The sequence below is a fragment of the Neophocaena asiaeorientalis genome, unplaced genomic scaffold (genome assembly GCF_003031525.2).
Source record: "Neophocaena asiaeorientalis asiaeorientalis breed wild unplaced genomic scaffold, Neophocaena_asiaeorientalis_V1.1 scaffold37, whole genome shotgun sequence".
NCBI lineage: Eukaryota > Metazoa > Chordata > Mammalia > Artiodactyla > Phocoenidae > Neophocaena > Neophocaena asiaeorientalis.
This window is the reverse complement of record NW_020174269.1, coordinates 2,136,932-2,154,020: the sequence shown is the minus strand read 5'-3', so window position 1 is coordinate 2,154,020 and position 17,089 is coordinate 2,136,932. Positions and strand designations below refer to the sequence as shown.

Below are 17,089 nucleotides of genomic sequence, written 5' to 3'. Positions count from 1 at the left end.
GGACTAGGAGTGTGGGATTAGCAGATGTAAACTATTATATACAGCATGGATAAACAACAACGTTCTACTGTATAGCACAGGGACCTATATTCAATATCCTGTGATAAACCACAATGGAAAAGAATATGAAAAAAAATGTCTATATGTGTATAACTGAGTCACTTTGCTGTAAAGCAGAGATTGGCACAGCATTGTAAATCAACTCTACTTCAATAAGAAAAATTAAAAAATTAAATATGGGGGAGGGGGAATTGAGGCAATTCAATATTTCTTAAATTAATATTAATTTTTCTTAGGTATGATGTAAGATTACAAAGCAAAATGTCCTTATTTTTAGAAGATGTATGCTTAAGTATTTAGGTGTGAAGTATTACACTGTCTAAAACTTACTTTAAAACGTTTCAGGAAAAAAAAGTGTATGAGAGAGATATAAAACAAATGTAGCAAAATGTTAACACTTGATAAACCTAGGTGAAGGGTATATAGATCTTCATTTCAATTTTCCCACAGATGTAAAAATTTTCAAATTACAAAGTTAGGGGGAAAATGTAAAGGATGTAAAAATATAAGAAAAAATTTAAATGGCAATGATAAAAACAAAACAACTAACCCATACTTGTCCAACTCTGAAAATGTTAAGCCTTTATATAAGAAAAGTAAACAAAGTCCAAGGTAGAATTTCAAAGTGACACTACTAAACATTCTTAGCAACAAAATGTTAGTACAGTAACAATAAAGTATATTTGGTTTCTTACTAAAGACTAAAGTGAGCTTACATTTCAAAGGATTAAAAATAAAATCAGAGAACACATGTACTCAACTATTTTATGGCAGGTCACAAGCAGTAATCTCTACTTTCCTTTTTGATGGAAAGATTTTCCGGTCTATTTCTCATAGCAAAAAGTCAGATTATATTTTTCATTGTAAACTCACTCTAGAAAATCAAGCCATTCAGCACTGCAGTCAAGGACTAGCTGCTCCCGGAGCTGATTCAGATGTCTGTAATTTTCTACAATAAAAGGAGAGTGAAAGCGGCTCACAGCTTTTGTACTGGAAGAGAAGAAAAAACATAAATAGGAAATCAAGGTTACTAAGAAATCAGTAATGCCATCACTTCAGAAAACTAAAGTAGTTATTATTCTCTGATGAGCGTTGAAAGTAAATAGCTGTAAATACAGAACATTCTTCAATTATGATCCTGAACTTTACTGACTCCAAAGATCTTTGTTGTAAATAAAATACTTGAAGTTCACAGGACTTTGTTCAGGAAGCTTTTAAAATTCATTTCAAGTTATATCCATATGGCAAAGTCAAAGTTTAGAATTTCTGTTTCATAAGTAAAGAGCCTTTTTATTTAAATTATACTAAATGAAAATGCTTGCTTTTTTAAAAAAAGATCAGACGCAAATATAACAAAGGAAGTCCTAACAAAGCGGAGAGTTGGACATATTGGTGAGGGTGGTATTATTTTTTATATTTTATACTTTTTTGTATGATTAAAGTATTTCAGTAAAAAAAAAAAGCATTACAAAGAATAGCAATGTATTAATTCAGGAAGCAGTCAAAGAAGAGTTCTTCATGATCTAACTATAGATTCACAGTGACCCTGGATGGGAAGAAATATCATGTACTCCTCTTTTGGGCTTGCATATAATCTCTGCTTCTTCCTCAAGAAGCTGCAGAACACAATGGGGGATGCTATGGGTCCCCAGTCAGAGAATCCAGACCAAGGCTTCAACTCTGCCACTTACTTGCTAGCTATGTGACTTTGGGCCAATAAAACTGGCTTTCTCTAAACTAAAAACCTTCCTCATCTATCAAATAGGGATAATAATAATATCTACCTTATAGGTACAGCTGAGAGGATCAGATAGTGCTAGGCAGAGTACCTATGTCGTTAGTACTCAATGTTAGGAGTTGTCCCATGGTGCTGGGGATTACTGCTATTGATGCTATTACTATGATGGGAACTTTAAGAAGAAAAGGTCAAGATTGAGTGATAGGCAGGTGATGACAGAGTGTATCCTGTTCTTTGTTTGCACCCTCACTCCTGTAACATGCTGTCACAATTACCTTTAATTTGGCAAGCTACTGGATTATAAGTGAGCCTTTCACATTAGAAATCTGACTTGATATTCTAACCTATTCCTGTCAAGGTTCTGATAGCTAAACAACAGATAAAAAATAACAGTGAAACTTCCCCCATACCGTCTTATTTATTCATTCAATTTACATCATTGAAATGTTCAAAAGACGCTGGCACCGATTTATGCCTTGCTTATTGCTTTTAAAGTATGTCATCTAGATTTCTATGCAAACATATTTATCATAGTTCTCTTCTGACAAAACTCATTTAGTGAGACATTTTAGTTATTGTTCTAGATACACTAACATGATTTCTAGTAATTTCTCTTCACAAAGCATATTGCCATTCATTAGCTGTAGCACAGGACAAAAATAGATAAAGAATGCCTGCAAAATGAGGAAACATTCCCTAAAATCAATAATACCCAAAATTCAATTATAGCTTCTGGTAACATAGGAAAAAAAAGGATGGTATCAGGGGTAAAGAAACCCATGACTATGCCTTCAGGATCATTTGACAGTGGCCATGGATAATAAATAGTTTTCTTTTTTAACTAAAATAATAATTAAAATTCATAATCATTCACACATGTCAAAATAATGTTAAAATTTCCTTCCATTCTTAACATAGAGTTCCTTCATACCATCACCAGCTACTAGTCCCTCTTCTACTATCTTAGGCGAATGTAGTATTTTCATCTCAAGTTCATGCAAACATATTAACAGCAGTAATAAATATTTCACAAACGATGCTACTCACAAGAGGAAATACACTTCTCTAAAGTCACTTCTTTAAAAGAGTCCCCTCTTGGGGATTAATGCCTAACCAAGGAGAAAAGGCAGGGTCTCAACGTGGTTCTCTAATTTTGTTTCTGATTATTTTCATCAATTCATGATATAACTTAAAAAAAAAAAGAACATGTAAAGAACTATTATAACTGTGCCATGGAAAGCAAGCTCAGTGAGGCACAAAATGAAATGTCAGCTTCTTAAAAGAAATGTCAGGTATACATTCATCAAGAAGTCCAAGCAACCAAATTAATCTTATAACTGAAGGTTCTGCAACTTTCTTTTTCCATGCGTTTAAAGTGTTCTCTGAGGTATAAGAATAAAACAGTAGTTCACAAAACAAGAAAAGTGTACACAAATAAGATACCCTTTGGAAAAAATGTTTTAAAATCCAAGATAAAAAGAGTTTAAGATAATTATTTATCTAGTTAAAGTTCCATAAAGAAACTGAAGGGCCAAAATTGCTTTTAATGGCAAGGATGTGGTTATTAACATACCAGAAGCAGGCAGGTAAACACATGTCATAATTCACGTTAATAAGAAAAAACATGTATTTTTAAACTTACCTTCCAACCTTAACCCAATCAGTTGGTATACAAGATACAGCAGAATTCTTTACCTCAATCATAAACTAAAATAAATACAAATAAAGGTTAGATATTTAAATGATTAACCATTATATTTTTAAATCTTTTAAATCTTCCTCAAAATCGTTCTATAATAGCTGAAAATAAATGTAATGATTGCAATTCAAAAAAAAAAACCTGTGCTATAATAGTCTAGCAAATATTAATCTAAACATTCAAAATAAATCCAGTATTGTTATTGGGAGAGTTCATATATGTCTGTACAAATATTATTAATTAGGGTTTCAATACTTGGGATAAAGTACAATTTGTATTCAGCAAAAAGTTTGTGATAAAGGATATAACTTGGTGCTTTAATGTTTGTAACACTGTTGTGTTCATACTACAAATAGTGATTTTTCTTTAATGACCTTTTTCATTTATTACTACCCACTTATCTTAAGAATTCTATTACTCAGTAATAAGACTGAATTTCTAAGTGCATAAAATTTTTAAATATTTGATTATTAGATGTTATATCAGTTTGAGATATGGTCAGTCCCTAATTCTGAACAGAAGAGGATTCATCGTAATAGTTTTTATCCAAGAAACCTAAGTCCTCTAAAAGTATACTCAGACAAAGCACTTAACTTCCTCAGCAATTAAGGGAGGAAGGGATTTCTTCACGAGTGTCTTCTTTAAATTTTCACTTATATGAACCATATCTTTATAGATCCAACTGTACTCTACAAGCTTTTCTGAAATCATCCAGGAAGTAAATGAAATCACTACTTCAATCACACCTTCCATTTTTAGCCCTAGTTATATATCATCTCTTCTTCCTGTTCACTTTCCCGTATTATTGCAATGAAATGTAATGTTTTATTTAAATAAATAAACAAATAAAAAATACACTTATTTTGTATGGGATGGGACCCAGAAGCTCTGTGGCGGCCACTAATTTTGAGATGGCTACAGGAACTTTGTCACATGTTTTACAACATTTCAGGTATTTATAATAGGCATATTATTAATAGTATCAGCCTGGGACTTCCCTGGTGGTCCAGTGGTGGAGAGTTTGCCTTCTAATGCAGGGGATGCAGGTTCGATCCCTGCTCAGGGAACTAAGATCCCACATGCCGCAGGGCAACTAAGCCCGTGCGCGACAACTACTGAGCTCGTGTGCTTCAACTAGAGCCCGCGCACTGCAAACTACAGAGCTCATGCACTCTGGAGCCCACATGCCACAACTAGAGAGAGAAAACCCACGCTCTAAAACTAGAGAGAAACCCATGCACCACAACAAAGAGCCCGCATGCTGCAACTGCAACTAAGACCCGACACAGCCAAAAAAAAAAAAAAAGAATCAGCCTGGCTTTTCAGTTTACTTTTCTATTAATAGAAACATTGTAGCTTTTACATTAATTATAATAGGAATTAATGGTTAATTTTAAGAATTTTCATCCTTAGCAAAGATTTTGTAACTAATGATGTCCTCTTTTATACAGGGAATTAATACAATTTCAAATCTGATATATCCCGTTAAGGAGTTAAGAGTGAAGAGTCTTTAAAAGTCCCCTTGGCTAAAAAAAAAAAAAGTGACTAAGGAAAAAAAATTCACAAAATAAATATCACTGATGAGAAATCACTTTAAGAGTAGGCTAAAAAATTCTGCTTAAATATTATTTTGAAATGTTCTATGAGAAAACATTGGTCTTTTTAAAAAATAATTGTGGGAGGAGTTATGTCAAAGGCAAACAGCAAAATTCAGGACCACGTTAGATCACTAATATTTGGGAAGGACATGTGTAACACAGAGCTCCACAGGAATTACTGCCTAAGGATGGTGGAAATTTGAAAAGAAGTTACAACTGCCTCAGTGAGGTCTCTGGGCAGCCAGCTAGGATAGTGTACTTAAGTTATTCATCATAACTCTGCAGCATGGCAGCTCTGGATTCAGATCCATGCCTTATACTCATTACCAACTGCCACTGGTCACAGCCCTTTGGAGCACCTTGGGAATAGTTTGGACCATAACTGTTCAATCTGTAAGTATCCAGGGTCTATTCTAAGGACCACAGCTCCTCAAGCAAGCCATTTATAGAGCCAATACAGGATGGAAAACAGAGTGAGAATCAGGAAAGCTACGTGGACCTCCTGCTTGTTAAACCCCTGGGGTCACTTCCTCAGGTGCTGGTCCTGTGTGTCATCTTTTCAGCCTGTGTTTCTCCTCAGAATTGTCTTCAACTAGCAAATTTTTTTCTGTTCTATACTAGCTATGGAATAGGAAATTTTCTATTTCATGAACATTCTAAGAATGAGAAGACAGGCCTTTTGTTTAGAGACTTTATTGCTAAAGAAAAGGAAACTAACAAAAATCGGAAATTAACATATATTTCAGAAATCTTAGAGAGTTCTCATAGCAACTTCCCTCACTCTATAGTTCGTGACTGTGTTTCTCAGTTGTGGATGCTAGAAGTCTGTCCAGATTCATGGTAACAAACCCTCATATTCTTCTGCTGGGATCCAGTTCTGTCCTGGTTAAATGTCAGATATTGTTACTCAATCTACAGCCCGTGGAATCACTGGACTGGCATCATTGTTAAGTTTGCTGAAACTCTTATCACACTCCAGAAACTGCTCTTTGTTTTCTCCAAGGCCACACTTCACCCATTCCTATTCTCCCCACTTTCTTTCCCACTATGTCTTAGGAATTTGCAAATATTTTTTATTTAGATGTAAAATATAACAGATTGCTTCCCACATCTTAAACATGCTAAGCAGATATTTGGATATGCTGCATGCTGTGAATTAATAAAATTGTTTCTACAGATTTTCCACTAATATTTCTTTCCTTTTCCTTAAGAAAACTACTAATCAACACTGCCTCAAGTCTAAATATCACCCCATGTCTATTCCATATCTGATTCAAGGTTAAGAAACAATTCTCTCCACACATAAAACATGAAAGAGACTGCCACAGAAGCAATGAACTAACTATGTAAAGCTATGTAAATTTCTGCTTTCATTATTTTCTTTCCAGGATTTTCTTTCTTTCACTATTTTCTAAACCAATACTCTCAGAGTCAGACACAATAATTCACCACAGTCAATAAGGCTTAGTATTCTAATGCGTAAAAACTGGGAACAAAGGTGAAAAAAATGAATGGTGCCAAAAGTAACACTGACTTGACAGTCTATTTTTACTAATATTAACAAGATCCATGTACCACATAGGGCTGCTATAACAGGTTTTTAAAAATATATTACAAAGTTATATGTATGGAAATAAAATTTCAGACAGAACTGAAGGGTATAAAATAAGAAGCACATATATATAAAACAAGGGTTTTCCTTCTTTCCTCCTTCACTTCTCAGAGGTAATCATATTTGATGGAGTCTGTTCTTATTCCTTTGAGTATCTCTAAATTTGCTTATAACTTCAGTACAAATATTTAAACAGAATTTGATTATAACAATGCTGACTATCATTTGGTGTTCGAATGAACAGAATCACTAATTCCCAAAAAATGTTATAAAAGTGATTCTGTATTGATGTATTATTAAGATTCTACAGGTTTAAAAAAAACAACAAGAATCCATCCTATTGTTAAAAACTAAGAAATTTCTTGTCTCAAATTTATCACATTAACTTAGTAAAGGTTAAAAATAATAAGATAATTTACCTTCCTTGTTAATCCTTTGTAATCCAATTACTTAATCTCCACTCTGTGCTTTTTCTTAAATGTCAATGCTATACTGATACAAAATAACTAATCTACTATCCCTTATGAATTCCTAATCAGTGTTCCCCATTTTTACTTTAAAACTGCCAAGTGAATCCATGGCTGTCTTCCAAAGCCTTGAGCTTTATTTAAGTCTGAATAGTATGAGCTCTCAAATGTCTGGATTTTATCAAATAAAATCTATGATGTTGATAATCCCTTGTATTAATATTTGTGAGTTGAGTGAAATAATGACATGGTATAAAGATTGGAGGCAGACCTGGGCTGGAAATGAGCTTCTAACTTGGGTAACTTATCTCACTATACTATGCCAAGTCTCAGTTTTCTTTCCTGCAAAACTGGAATAATCCCTTTTTGTGTTGTTACAAGGATTAATAACATATGCAAAGCACTTAGCACCATTCTAAACATTAACAAGTGCTTGACAAATGGTAACTATATTACTATCATTATTATTATTATATGAATAATATGTGCATAGTGCTTTCCGATTAGAAAATACTTTCATGTATTTTAACTCAATTGGTCTTCACAGTAGTCTCACTACAGAGGTGACTCCTCCATGGTCATGTAGCATGTAAGTGGTAGAAATGTCAGCTTTCCCCACTGTAATACCAGGTAACCACTTTTCTACTAAACATCTTTTATTAATGTATCAAGCAATTTTGATCATCTCATTTTCAACAAATAGAACAGAACAGTGGCACTGAGATCACTTGTTAGTTTGCAAGGTCATAATTATATAGTGAAACCAAGAGATACAATTAAGTATTTGGTATTTGCCTGTTCAGGGGAAGAGTGAGAAGTAAGTATACGTAGGGTGAAGTCATTTTTCTGTTATATAGAGCTCTATGTGGAATGCATTATGAAATGTCTGCCTTATTATAATAATTTTGTCTAGAAGACAGGCTGACTCAATCACTGGTCTGTTACATTAATAAACATTTTAATCAAGATTATAATTTACTGTAGAATTTCTTATTTCAAGTAATCAAACAAATCAACACTTTTGGCTAAATAGATAAAGCAGTGCAAATATTTTAAAAACATTTGAAATTACACTTTTCCCCACTAGAAAAATATCTATTTTTAAAAATTCTGAATAAAATGTTCATCCTATAGAAATTATTCACAAATTCCCTAATTTGCTATTTTAACAAAGTAGAATTTTTCAGATTCCCTCAGTTGGAATCTTTATATTTTATTAAACATAAGATGTAGAAGTAGCAACACGTCAAGACTCAGAATAGGACCGACAGATATAAGTACACTTTAAAAAGCGTACTTATTCCTGGTTCTCTTTAAGATACTATCAAACTTTAAACAGAAATACACATACCAAAAAACACATTCTAGACAGCACCATAATCTTATGGAAGATCCACTAAATGTAGGTTTTTGCTATAGTTTTTTTTCAGTTCTTTTAGCAGCTATACTGCTTCAAAAGGAACCTCTGCCATTTAATCACTTTGTGATCCAATTAGTGTAGGTTATTCACTACATTAGGTGGTTTGTATCATTTCATCATCTGCAGGCCGGGAGTCAAAGACTAACTTCTCTCTCCTGGATTTAGGGCAAATGAAGTCTTGAAAGTTATTATTTACAACAGTCAAGGTTCTCTACAATTTCAATAGATAATATTAAAACACATGTAACATTAAGTTCCATGGTTTTACCGAGACTAAAGTAAATAAGCAAACCAAATACTGTTATTAAAAGAAAATTCTTATCAAAACAAGCTATTACAATATATTTCCAAGAAACAAAACAGAAAATCTGAAAAAAAAGAAAACAATAATACTTTCATCTAGCCTCAGATTTTTATTTACATTTTAAAATATCCTTTCCAATTGAGGAAAACTAATGTAAAAGAAAAGTATGTTTGATACTACCTCCTGTCCTGATACTGTCACATATTGTGCAGAAGGATTTTTTAGTATTTTTCGTATTTCTTGCAAATGTGTTTGGATCTTGTCAGTAACTTCCTGAATTTCATCCTTCCTCTTTTTTATTAAAGGGAAGTGAGAAAGGTCTTTGAATAATTCGGTTTTATCCCCAATCCTAAAAAAATGAGAAAATGCAAATACATATATTAAAGCATATTACTTATACCAATTAACAATTATTTTTCAAAACATAATGAAAGACCAAAGGGTAGGAAGTCAGGAGAACAAGATTTTAATTCCAGCTCTTCCACTAAATACTTATGGGTGAGTTTCTTAATTTCTTTGAAGACAGACAAAATTACCCTAACATTATTTTCGTTTTGCAAGTTCATGATTGCCATGGTGAAACCAAGAGATGAAATTCAACATTTCATGTTGTATATTCAGAAAATAAACACTAATGTAAATACTGTCAAATCTTTTTTCTTATACATAGAGTTCTTTGTGGGATAAATTGTAAAACGACTACTCCTTAGAGGATAACTTTCCTTCCACAGTTTCTGAATATAAAGCAGAGGATCTCTGGATATCTAGCAAATAAGCACAAGATGCCATCTGCCATCTATTTTTGGATTAATAAAACTGCTACTACTTGCTCGGCCTGCACTTTACGTTTTCATCACCTGATACCTGGAGAAGTACCATATTTGTTCTGTATGACGGAACTGCCTAAACACTAAGTGTTATTTCCAGCTGTAATATAGAGCCTTTAGTATCCGATCACATTTCTAGTTTTACATGCAACTTCTATCATTACTTCTATAGAAGCTTAAGTATCCACACATCAAATGGCAAATACATTACTTTCACTGCTAGAAAGGAAGAACTAAGGGTCTGCTACTTACTTGGCAGCTTGTTCATTGAGAATCTTTAAGTAATGCTCCACTGGACTGAGGAGTTCAGGAATTTCTGAAATAAATGTCTGGAGCAACTCTGACTGAACATGGGAATTAACAGCAGGTATTAGTGCTTGAAATTCTGACTTCAGGTGATACAGGGTTTTGACAATCAGGAAGAACTCTTGCGTAGAACACTGAAAATAGAAATATTTTTCCTAAATAGCATAACATGTGAAAATGAAATATAGTTAGTGGTCGTTTTAAAGGTAGAATCAGAATAAAAGAAAATTTTAATTTACTGTATAAATTAGTTAATTGAAATAAAGTTTTTGTTGATATGTCCTAAATGTTAATAGTTTAAGCACTTTATAAGATAATATTTTCAAGCTATAAAGAAAATAATTTGAGTCAAGGATAGGAAAGCCAATACTTGTTCAGTATTTTTTCATTTTAAAATATGTTGACCATATAACAAAAATACAGTAAACAATGTCGCAAATAAAAAGAATAATTCTGAGAAAATATCTGCAAAACATTTAAGAGATAAAGGGCAAAATTCTCTCAAGTATAATGAGGTTTTACAAATTGACATGGAAAAGATGAATAATCCAAAGAATAGTGGCTAAACGAACTGACTATGAAGCTCATAGAAAAAAATGTCCAATAAGCACATGATTAATGTCACATATAATTAGGATAAGCAAATTAAAATGACAAGATAGCATTTTTCACTCATCAGAATGTCAAAGATTTTAAAGTATGATAATAGCTAAGTCACATAGAGTGTGAAAAATGACACTTTTATATACTACTAGTAAAGGCATAACTTTCTTGAAGAGCAATTTGGCATATATTTATAATAAAAAGTGTATATACCCTTTGACTAAACAATTCCATTTTAAAGGATTTAACCAAAATTATTTTTCACAAGTAGTGAAAATCTTTACAGTAGCCCTGTTGGTAATTATATTTAAAAGATGAGTAAGAAACAAGTATCTAGCAATTGAGATATTAGGAAAAACTCATTCAATGTGATACTATAAAACAGTTAAAAAACTTAGACATCTGTAAATACTGATGTGCAGGTTGATATGGAACTCTGTAGTTTCAACATATATTAAATATACATAGTATATGTTTACACTATATACCATATATGTATTTACACAGTAAAATATCATTTGTGATTCTCTGAACTATATATATTATTCTACAGAAATAAAAGTATAAATTGAAAATTTCTGGAAAGTACACATGTAACTTTCTCTAGTTACCTCTGGGTAGTGGATATGCAGGAGGGTGGTAAAGGGAGACTTTTTACTCTTTATTTTACACTCCTGTATACTGCTGTAATTTTGTAACATGAACGTGAATAATTTTTTCAGGGGCGTACAGTTGTTTTACAATGTTGTGTTACTTTCTACTGTACAGTGAAGTGGAGTTCCCTGTGCTATATATCAGGCTCTTATTAGTTACCTATTTTATACATATTAGTGTATGTATGTCAAATTCAATCTTCCAATTCACCCCACCACCGCCCCCACCACTTTCCCAGTTTGGTGTCCATACATTTGTTCTCTATATCTATGTCTCTATTTCTGCATTGCAAACTCTTTATCTGTACCATTTTTCTAGATTCCACATATATTCGTTAATATACAATATTTGTTTTTCTCTTTCTGACTTACTTCACTCTGTATGACAGTGTGCAGGTCCATCCACGTCTCTACAAATTACCCAATTTCATTCCTTTTTATGGCTGAGTAATATTCCATTGTATATACGTACCATATCTTCTTTATCCATTTGTCTATCGATGGGCATTTAGGTGCATCCATGACCTGGCCATTACAAATAGTGCTGCAATGAACACTGGGGTGCATGTGTCTTTTTGAATTATGGTTTTCTCTGGGTATATGCCCAGTAGTAGGATTGCGGGGTCATATAGTAATTCTATTTTTAGTTTTTTAAGGAACCTCCACACTGTTCTCCATAGTGGCTGTATCAATTTACATTCCCACCAACAGTGCAAGAGGGTTCCCTTTTCTCCACACCCTCTCAAGCATTTACTGTTTGTAGATTTTTGTGATGATGTCCATTCTAACTAGTGGGAGGCGTTACCTCATTGTAGCTTTGATTTGCATTTCTCTAATAATTAGTGATGTTGAGCAGCTTTTCATTGCCTCTTGGCCATCTGTATGTCTTATTTGGAGAAACGTCTATTTAGGTCTTCCACCCATTTTTGGATTCAGTTGTTTATTTTTTTCATGTTGAGCTGCATAAACTGTTTATATATTTTGGAGATTAATCCTTTGTCTGTTGATTTGTTTGCAAATATTTTCTCCCATTCTGAGCGCTGTCTTTTCGTCTTGTTTACAGTTTAATTTGCAGTGCAAAAAATTTAAGTTTCATTATATCCCATTTGTTTATTTTTGTTTTTATTTCCATTACTCTGTGAGGTGGGTCAAAAAAGATCTTGCTGTGATTTATGTCAGAGTGTGAGGCGTTACCTCATTGTAGCTTTGATTTGCATTTCTCTAATAATTAGTGATGTTGAGCAGCTTTTCATTGCCTCTTGGCCATCTGTATGTCTTATTTGGAGAAACGTCTATTTAGGTCTTCCACCCATTTTTGGATTCAGTTGTTTATTTTTTTCATGTTGAGCTGCATAAACTGTTTATATATTTTGGAGATTAATCCTTTGTCTGTTGATTTGTTTGCAAATATTTTCTCCCATTCTGAGCGCTGTCTTTTCGTCTTGTTTACAGTTTAATTTGCAGTGCAAAAAATTTAAGTTTCATTATATCCCATTTGTTTATTTTTGTTTTTATTTCCATTACTCTGTGAGGTGGGTCAAAAAAGATCTTGCTGTGATTTATGTCAGAGTGTTCTTCCCACGTTTTCCTCTAGGAGTTTTATATAGTGTCTGGTCTTACATTTAAGTTTTAATCCATTTTGAGTTTATTTTTGTGTATGGTGTTAGTGGAGTGTTCTAATTTCATTGTTTTACATGTAGCTGTCCAGTTTTCCCAGTGCCACTTATTGAAGAGACTGTCCTTTTCTCCATTGTATATTCTTGCCTCCTTTGTCAGACCATAGGTGCGTGGGTTTATCTCTGGGATTTCTATGCAGTTCCATTGATTTATATTTCTGTTTTTGTGCCAGTACCATATTGTCTTGATTACTGTAGCTTTGTAGTATAGTCTGAAGTCAGGGAGTTTGATTCCTCCAGCTCCAGTTTTTTTCTCAAGATCACTTTGGCTATTCGGGGTCTTTTGTGTTTCCATACAAATTGTAAGATTTTTTGTTCTACTTCTGTGAAAAATACCATTGGTATTTTGATAGGGATTGCACTGAATCTGTGGATTGCTTTTAGTAGTACAGTCAAATTTTCACAATATTGATTCTTCCAATCCAAGAACATGCTATATCTCTCCATCAGTTTGTGTCATCTTTGATTTCTTTCATCAGTGTTACAGTTTTCTGAATACAGGCCTTTTACCTCCTTAGATAGGTTTATTCCTAGGTATTTTATTCTTTTTGTTGTAATGGTGAATGGAATTGTTTTCTTAAATTCTCTTTTAAATTTTTCATTGTTAATATATAGGAATGCAAGAGATTTCTGTGCATTAATTTTATATCATGCAACTTTACCAAATTCATTGATTAGCTCTAGTAGTTTTCCAGTGGGATCTTTAGGATTTTCTATGTATAGTATCATGTCATCTGCAAACAGTGACAGTTTTACTTCCTCTTTTCTAATTTGTATTCCTTTTATTTCTTTTGCTTCTCTGATTGCCATGGGTAGGACTTCCAAAACTATGGTGAGTAATAGTGGCGAGAGTGGACATCCTTGTATTGTTCCTGACCCTAGAGGAAATGCTTTCAGTTTTTCACCATTGAGAATGATGTTTGCTGTGGGTTTGTCATATATGGCCTTTATTATGTTGAGGTAGGCTCACTCTATGCCCACTTTCTGGAGAGTTTTTATCGTAAATAGGTGTTGAATTTTGTCAAAAGCTTTTTCTGCATCTAGTGAGATGATCATATGGTTTTTATTCTTCAATTTGTTAATATGGTGTATGACATTAATTAATTTGCATATATTGAAGAAGCCTTGCATTCCTGGGATAAATCCCACTTGATCATGGTGTAGGTCCTTTTAAAGTGTTGTTGGATTCTGTCTGCTAGTATTTTATTGAGGATTTTTGCATCTATATTCATCAATGATATTGGTGTGTAATTTTCTTTTTTTGGTCATATCTTTGTCTGATTTTGGTATCAGGATGATGGTGGCCTCATAGAAAGAGTTTGGGAGTGTTCCTTCCTCTGCAATTTTTTGCAAGAGTTTGAGAAGGATGGGTGTTAGCTCTTCTCTACATCTTTGACAGAATTCACCTGTGAAGCCATCTGGTCCTGGACTTTTGTTTGCTGGAAGATTTTTAATCACAATTTCAATTTCATTACTTGTGATTGGTCTGTTTATATTTTCTATTTCTTCCTGGTTCATTCTTGGAAGATTATACTTTTCTAAGAATTTGTCCATTTCTTCCAGGTTGTCCATTTTATTGGCATAGAGTTTCTTTTAGTAGTCTCTTAGGATGCTTTGTATTTCTGCGGTGTCTGTTTTGACTTCTTTTTCATTTCTAATTTTACTGATTTAGTCCTCTCCCTCTTTTTCTTGATGAGTATGGCTAATGGTTTATCAATTTTGTTTATCTTCTCAAAGAACCAACTTTTAGTTTTATTGATCTTTGCTATTGTTTTCTTTGTCTCTATTTCATTTATTCCTGCTCTGATCTTTGTGATTTCTTTCCTTCTACTAACTTGAGGTTTTTTTGTTCTTTCTCCAGTTCCTTTAGGTGTAAAGTTAGATTTTTTTTTTTTTTTTTTTTTTTTTGTGGTATGTGGCCCTCTCACCGCTGTGGCCTCTCCCGTCGCAGAGCACAGGCTCCAGACGCGCAGGCCCAGAGGCCCCGCGGCACGCAGGATCCTTCCAGACCAGGGCACGAACCCACGTCCCCTGCCTCGGCAGGCGGACTCCACCACTGCGCCACCAGGGAAGCCCTAGATTTTTTATTTGAAATTTTTCTTGTTTCTTGAGGGAGGATTGTATTGCTATAAACTTCCCCATTAGAACTGCTTTTGCTGCATCCCATAGGTTTTGGATCATCATGTTTCCAGTCACTTGCCTCTAGGTATTTTTTGATTTCCTCTTAGATTTCTTCAGTGATATCTTGGTTATTTAGTAGCATATTGTTTAGCCTCTATGTGTTTGCATTTTGCACAGTTTTTTACCTGTAATCTCATTGTGTTGTGGTCAGAAAAGATGCTTGATATGATTTCAATTTTCTTAAATTCACTGAGGCTTGATTTGTGACCCATGATGTGATCTATCCTGGAGAATGTTCTGTGTGCACTTGAGAAGAAAGTGTAATCTGCTGTTTTCGGATGGAACATCCTATAAATATCAATTAAATCTATTTGTTCTTTTGTGTCATTTAAAGCTTGTATTTCCTTATTAATTTTCTGCCTGGATGATCTGTCCATTGGTGTAAGTGAGGTGTTAAATTCCCCCACTATTACTGTGTTACTGTCGATTTCCTCTTTTATAGCTGTTAGCATTTGCCTTATGTATTGAGGTGCTCCTTTGTTGGGTGCATATATATTTACAATTGTTATGTCTTCTTAGATTGATCCCTTGATCATTACGTAGTGTCCTTCCTTGTCTTGTAACACTGTTGATTTCAAAGTCTATTTTATCTGAGTACTCCTACTTCAGGTTTCCTTTGATTGTCATTTGCATGGAATATCTTTTTCCATCCCCTCACTTTCAGTCTGTATGTGTCCCTAGGTCTGAAGTGGGTCTCTTGTAGACAGCATATATATGGGTCTTGTTTTTGTATCCATTTAGCCCATCTGTGTCTTTTGGTTGGGGTATTTAATCCATTCACATTTAAGGTAAGTATTGACATGTATGTTCCTATTATCATTTTCTTAATTATTATGGGTTTGTTTTTTAGGTCCTTTTCTTCTCTTGTGTTTCCTGCTTAGAGACGTTCCTTTAGCATTTGTTGTAGAGCTGGTTTGGTGGTTGGTGCTGAATTCTCTTAGCTTTTGCTTGTCTGTAAAGCTTTTAATTTCTCCATCAAATCTGAATGAGCTCCTTGCTGGGTACAATAATCTTGGTTGTAGGTTCTTCACTTTCATCATTTTAAATATATCGTACCACTCCTTTCTGGCTTGCAGAGTTTCTGCTGAGAAATCAGCTGTTAACCTTATGGGAGTTCCCTTGTGTGTTATTTTTCCTTTGTTGCTTTTAATAATTTCTCTTTTTCTTTAATTTTTGTCAATTTGATAACTATGTGTCTCGGCGTGTTTCTCCTTGGTTTTATCCTACCTGGGACTCTCTGTGCTTCCTGGACTTGAGTGGCTATTTCCTTTCGCACGTTAGGGAAGTTTTCGACTATAATCTCTTCAAACATTTTCTCGGGTCCTTTCTCTCTCTCTTCTCCTTCTGAGACCCCTATGATGCGAATGTTGGTGCATTTAATGTTGTCCCAGAGGTCTCTTAGGCTGTCTTCATTTCTTTTCATTCTTTTTGCTTTATTCTGTTCTGCAGCAGTGAATTCCACCATTCTGTCTTCCAGGTCACTTATCCGTTCTGCTGCCTCAGTTATTCTGCTACTGATTCCTTCTAGTGTATTTTTCATTTCAGTTATTGTATTGTTCATCTCTGTTTGTTCTTTAATTCTTCTAGGTGTTTGTTCTTTCATTCTTCTAGGTCTTTGTTAATCATTTCTTGTGTCTTCTCGATCTTTGCCTCCATTCTTTTTCTGAGGTCCTGGATCATCTTCACTATCCTTATTCTGAATTCTTTTTCAGGAAAGTTGCCTATCTCCACTGCATTTAGTTGTTTTTCTGGGGTTTTATCTTGTTGTTTCATTTGGTACATAGTCCTCTGCCTTTTCATTTTGTCTATCTTTCTGTGATTGTAGTTTTTGTTCTGCGGACTGCAGGACTGTAGCTCTTTTTGCTTCTGCTGTCTTCCTTCTGGTGGATGAGGCTATCTAAGAGGCCTGTGCAACCTTCCTGATGGGAGCGACTAGTGGGTAGAG

At 33.9% G+C, this 17,089-nt stretch overlaps 1 protein-coding gene across 2 annotated transcripts in view; it reads right to left on the bottom strand.

Annotated features, from left to right (window-relative positions):
* The window catches only part of MSH3 (mutS homolog 3), a 182,367-nt gene that overhangs the window by 72,983 nt on the left and 92,295 nt on the right, over positions 1-17,089 (bottom strand). The window contains exons 14-17 of one of the 2 annotated variants that reach the window (XM_024755697.1): positions 9,978-10,165; positions 9,079-9,247; positions 3,441-3,505; positions 934-1,050 (exon numbers count right to left, since the gene is read on the bottom strand). In XM_024755697.1, coding sequence (XP_024611465.1) covers positions 934-1,050; positions 3,441-3,505; positions 9,079-9,247; positions 9,978-10,165 — 539 coding nt within the window. The remainder of the gene's footprint in view (positions 1-933; positions 1,051-3,440; positions 3,506-9,078; positions 9,248-9,977; positions 10,166-17,089) is intronic. The other variant, XM_024755698.1, reaches the window with a different exon arrangement.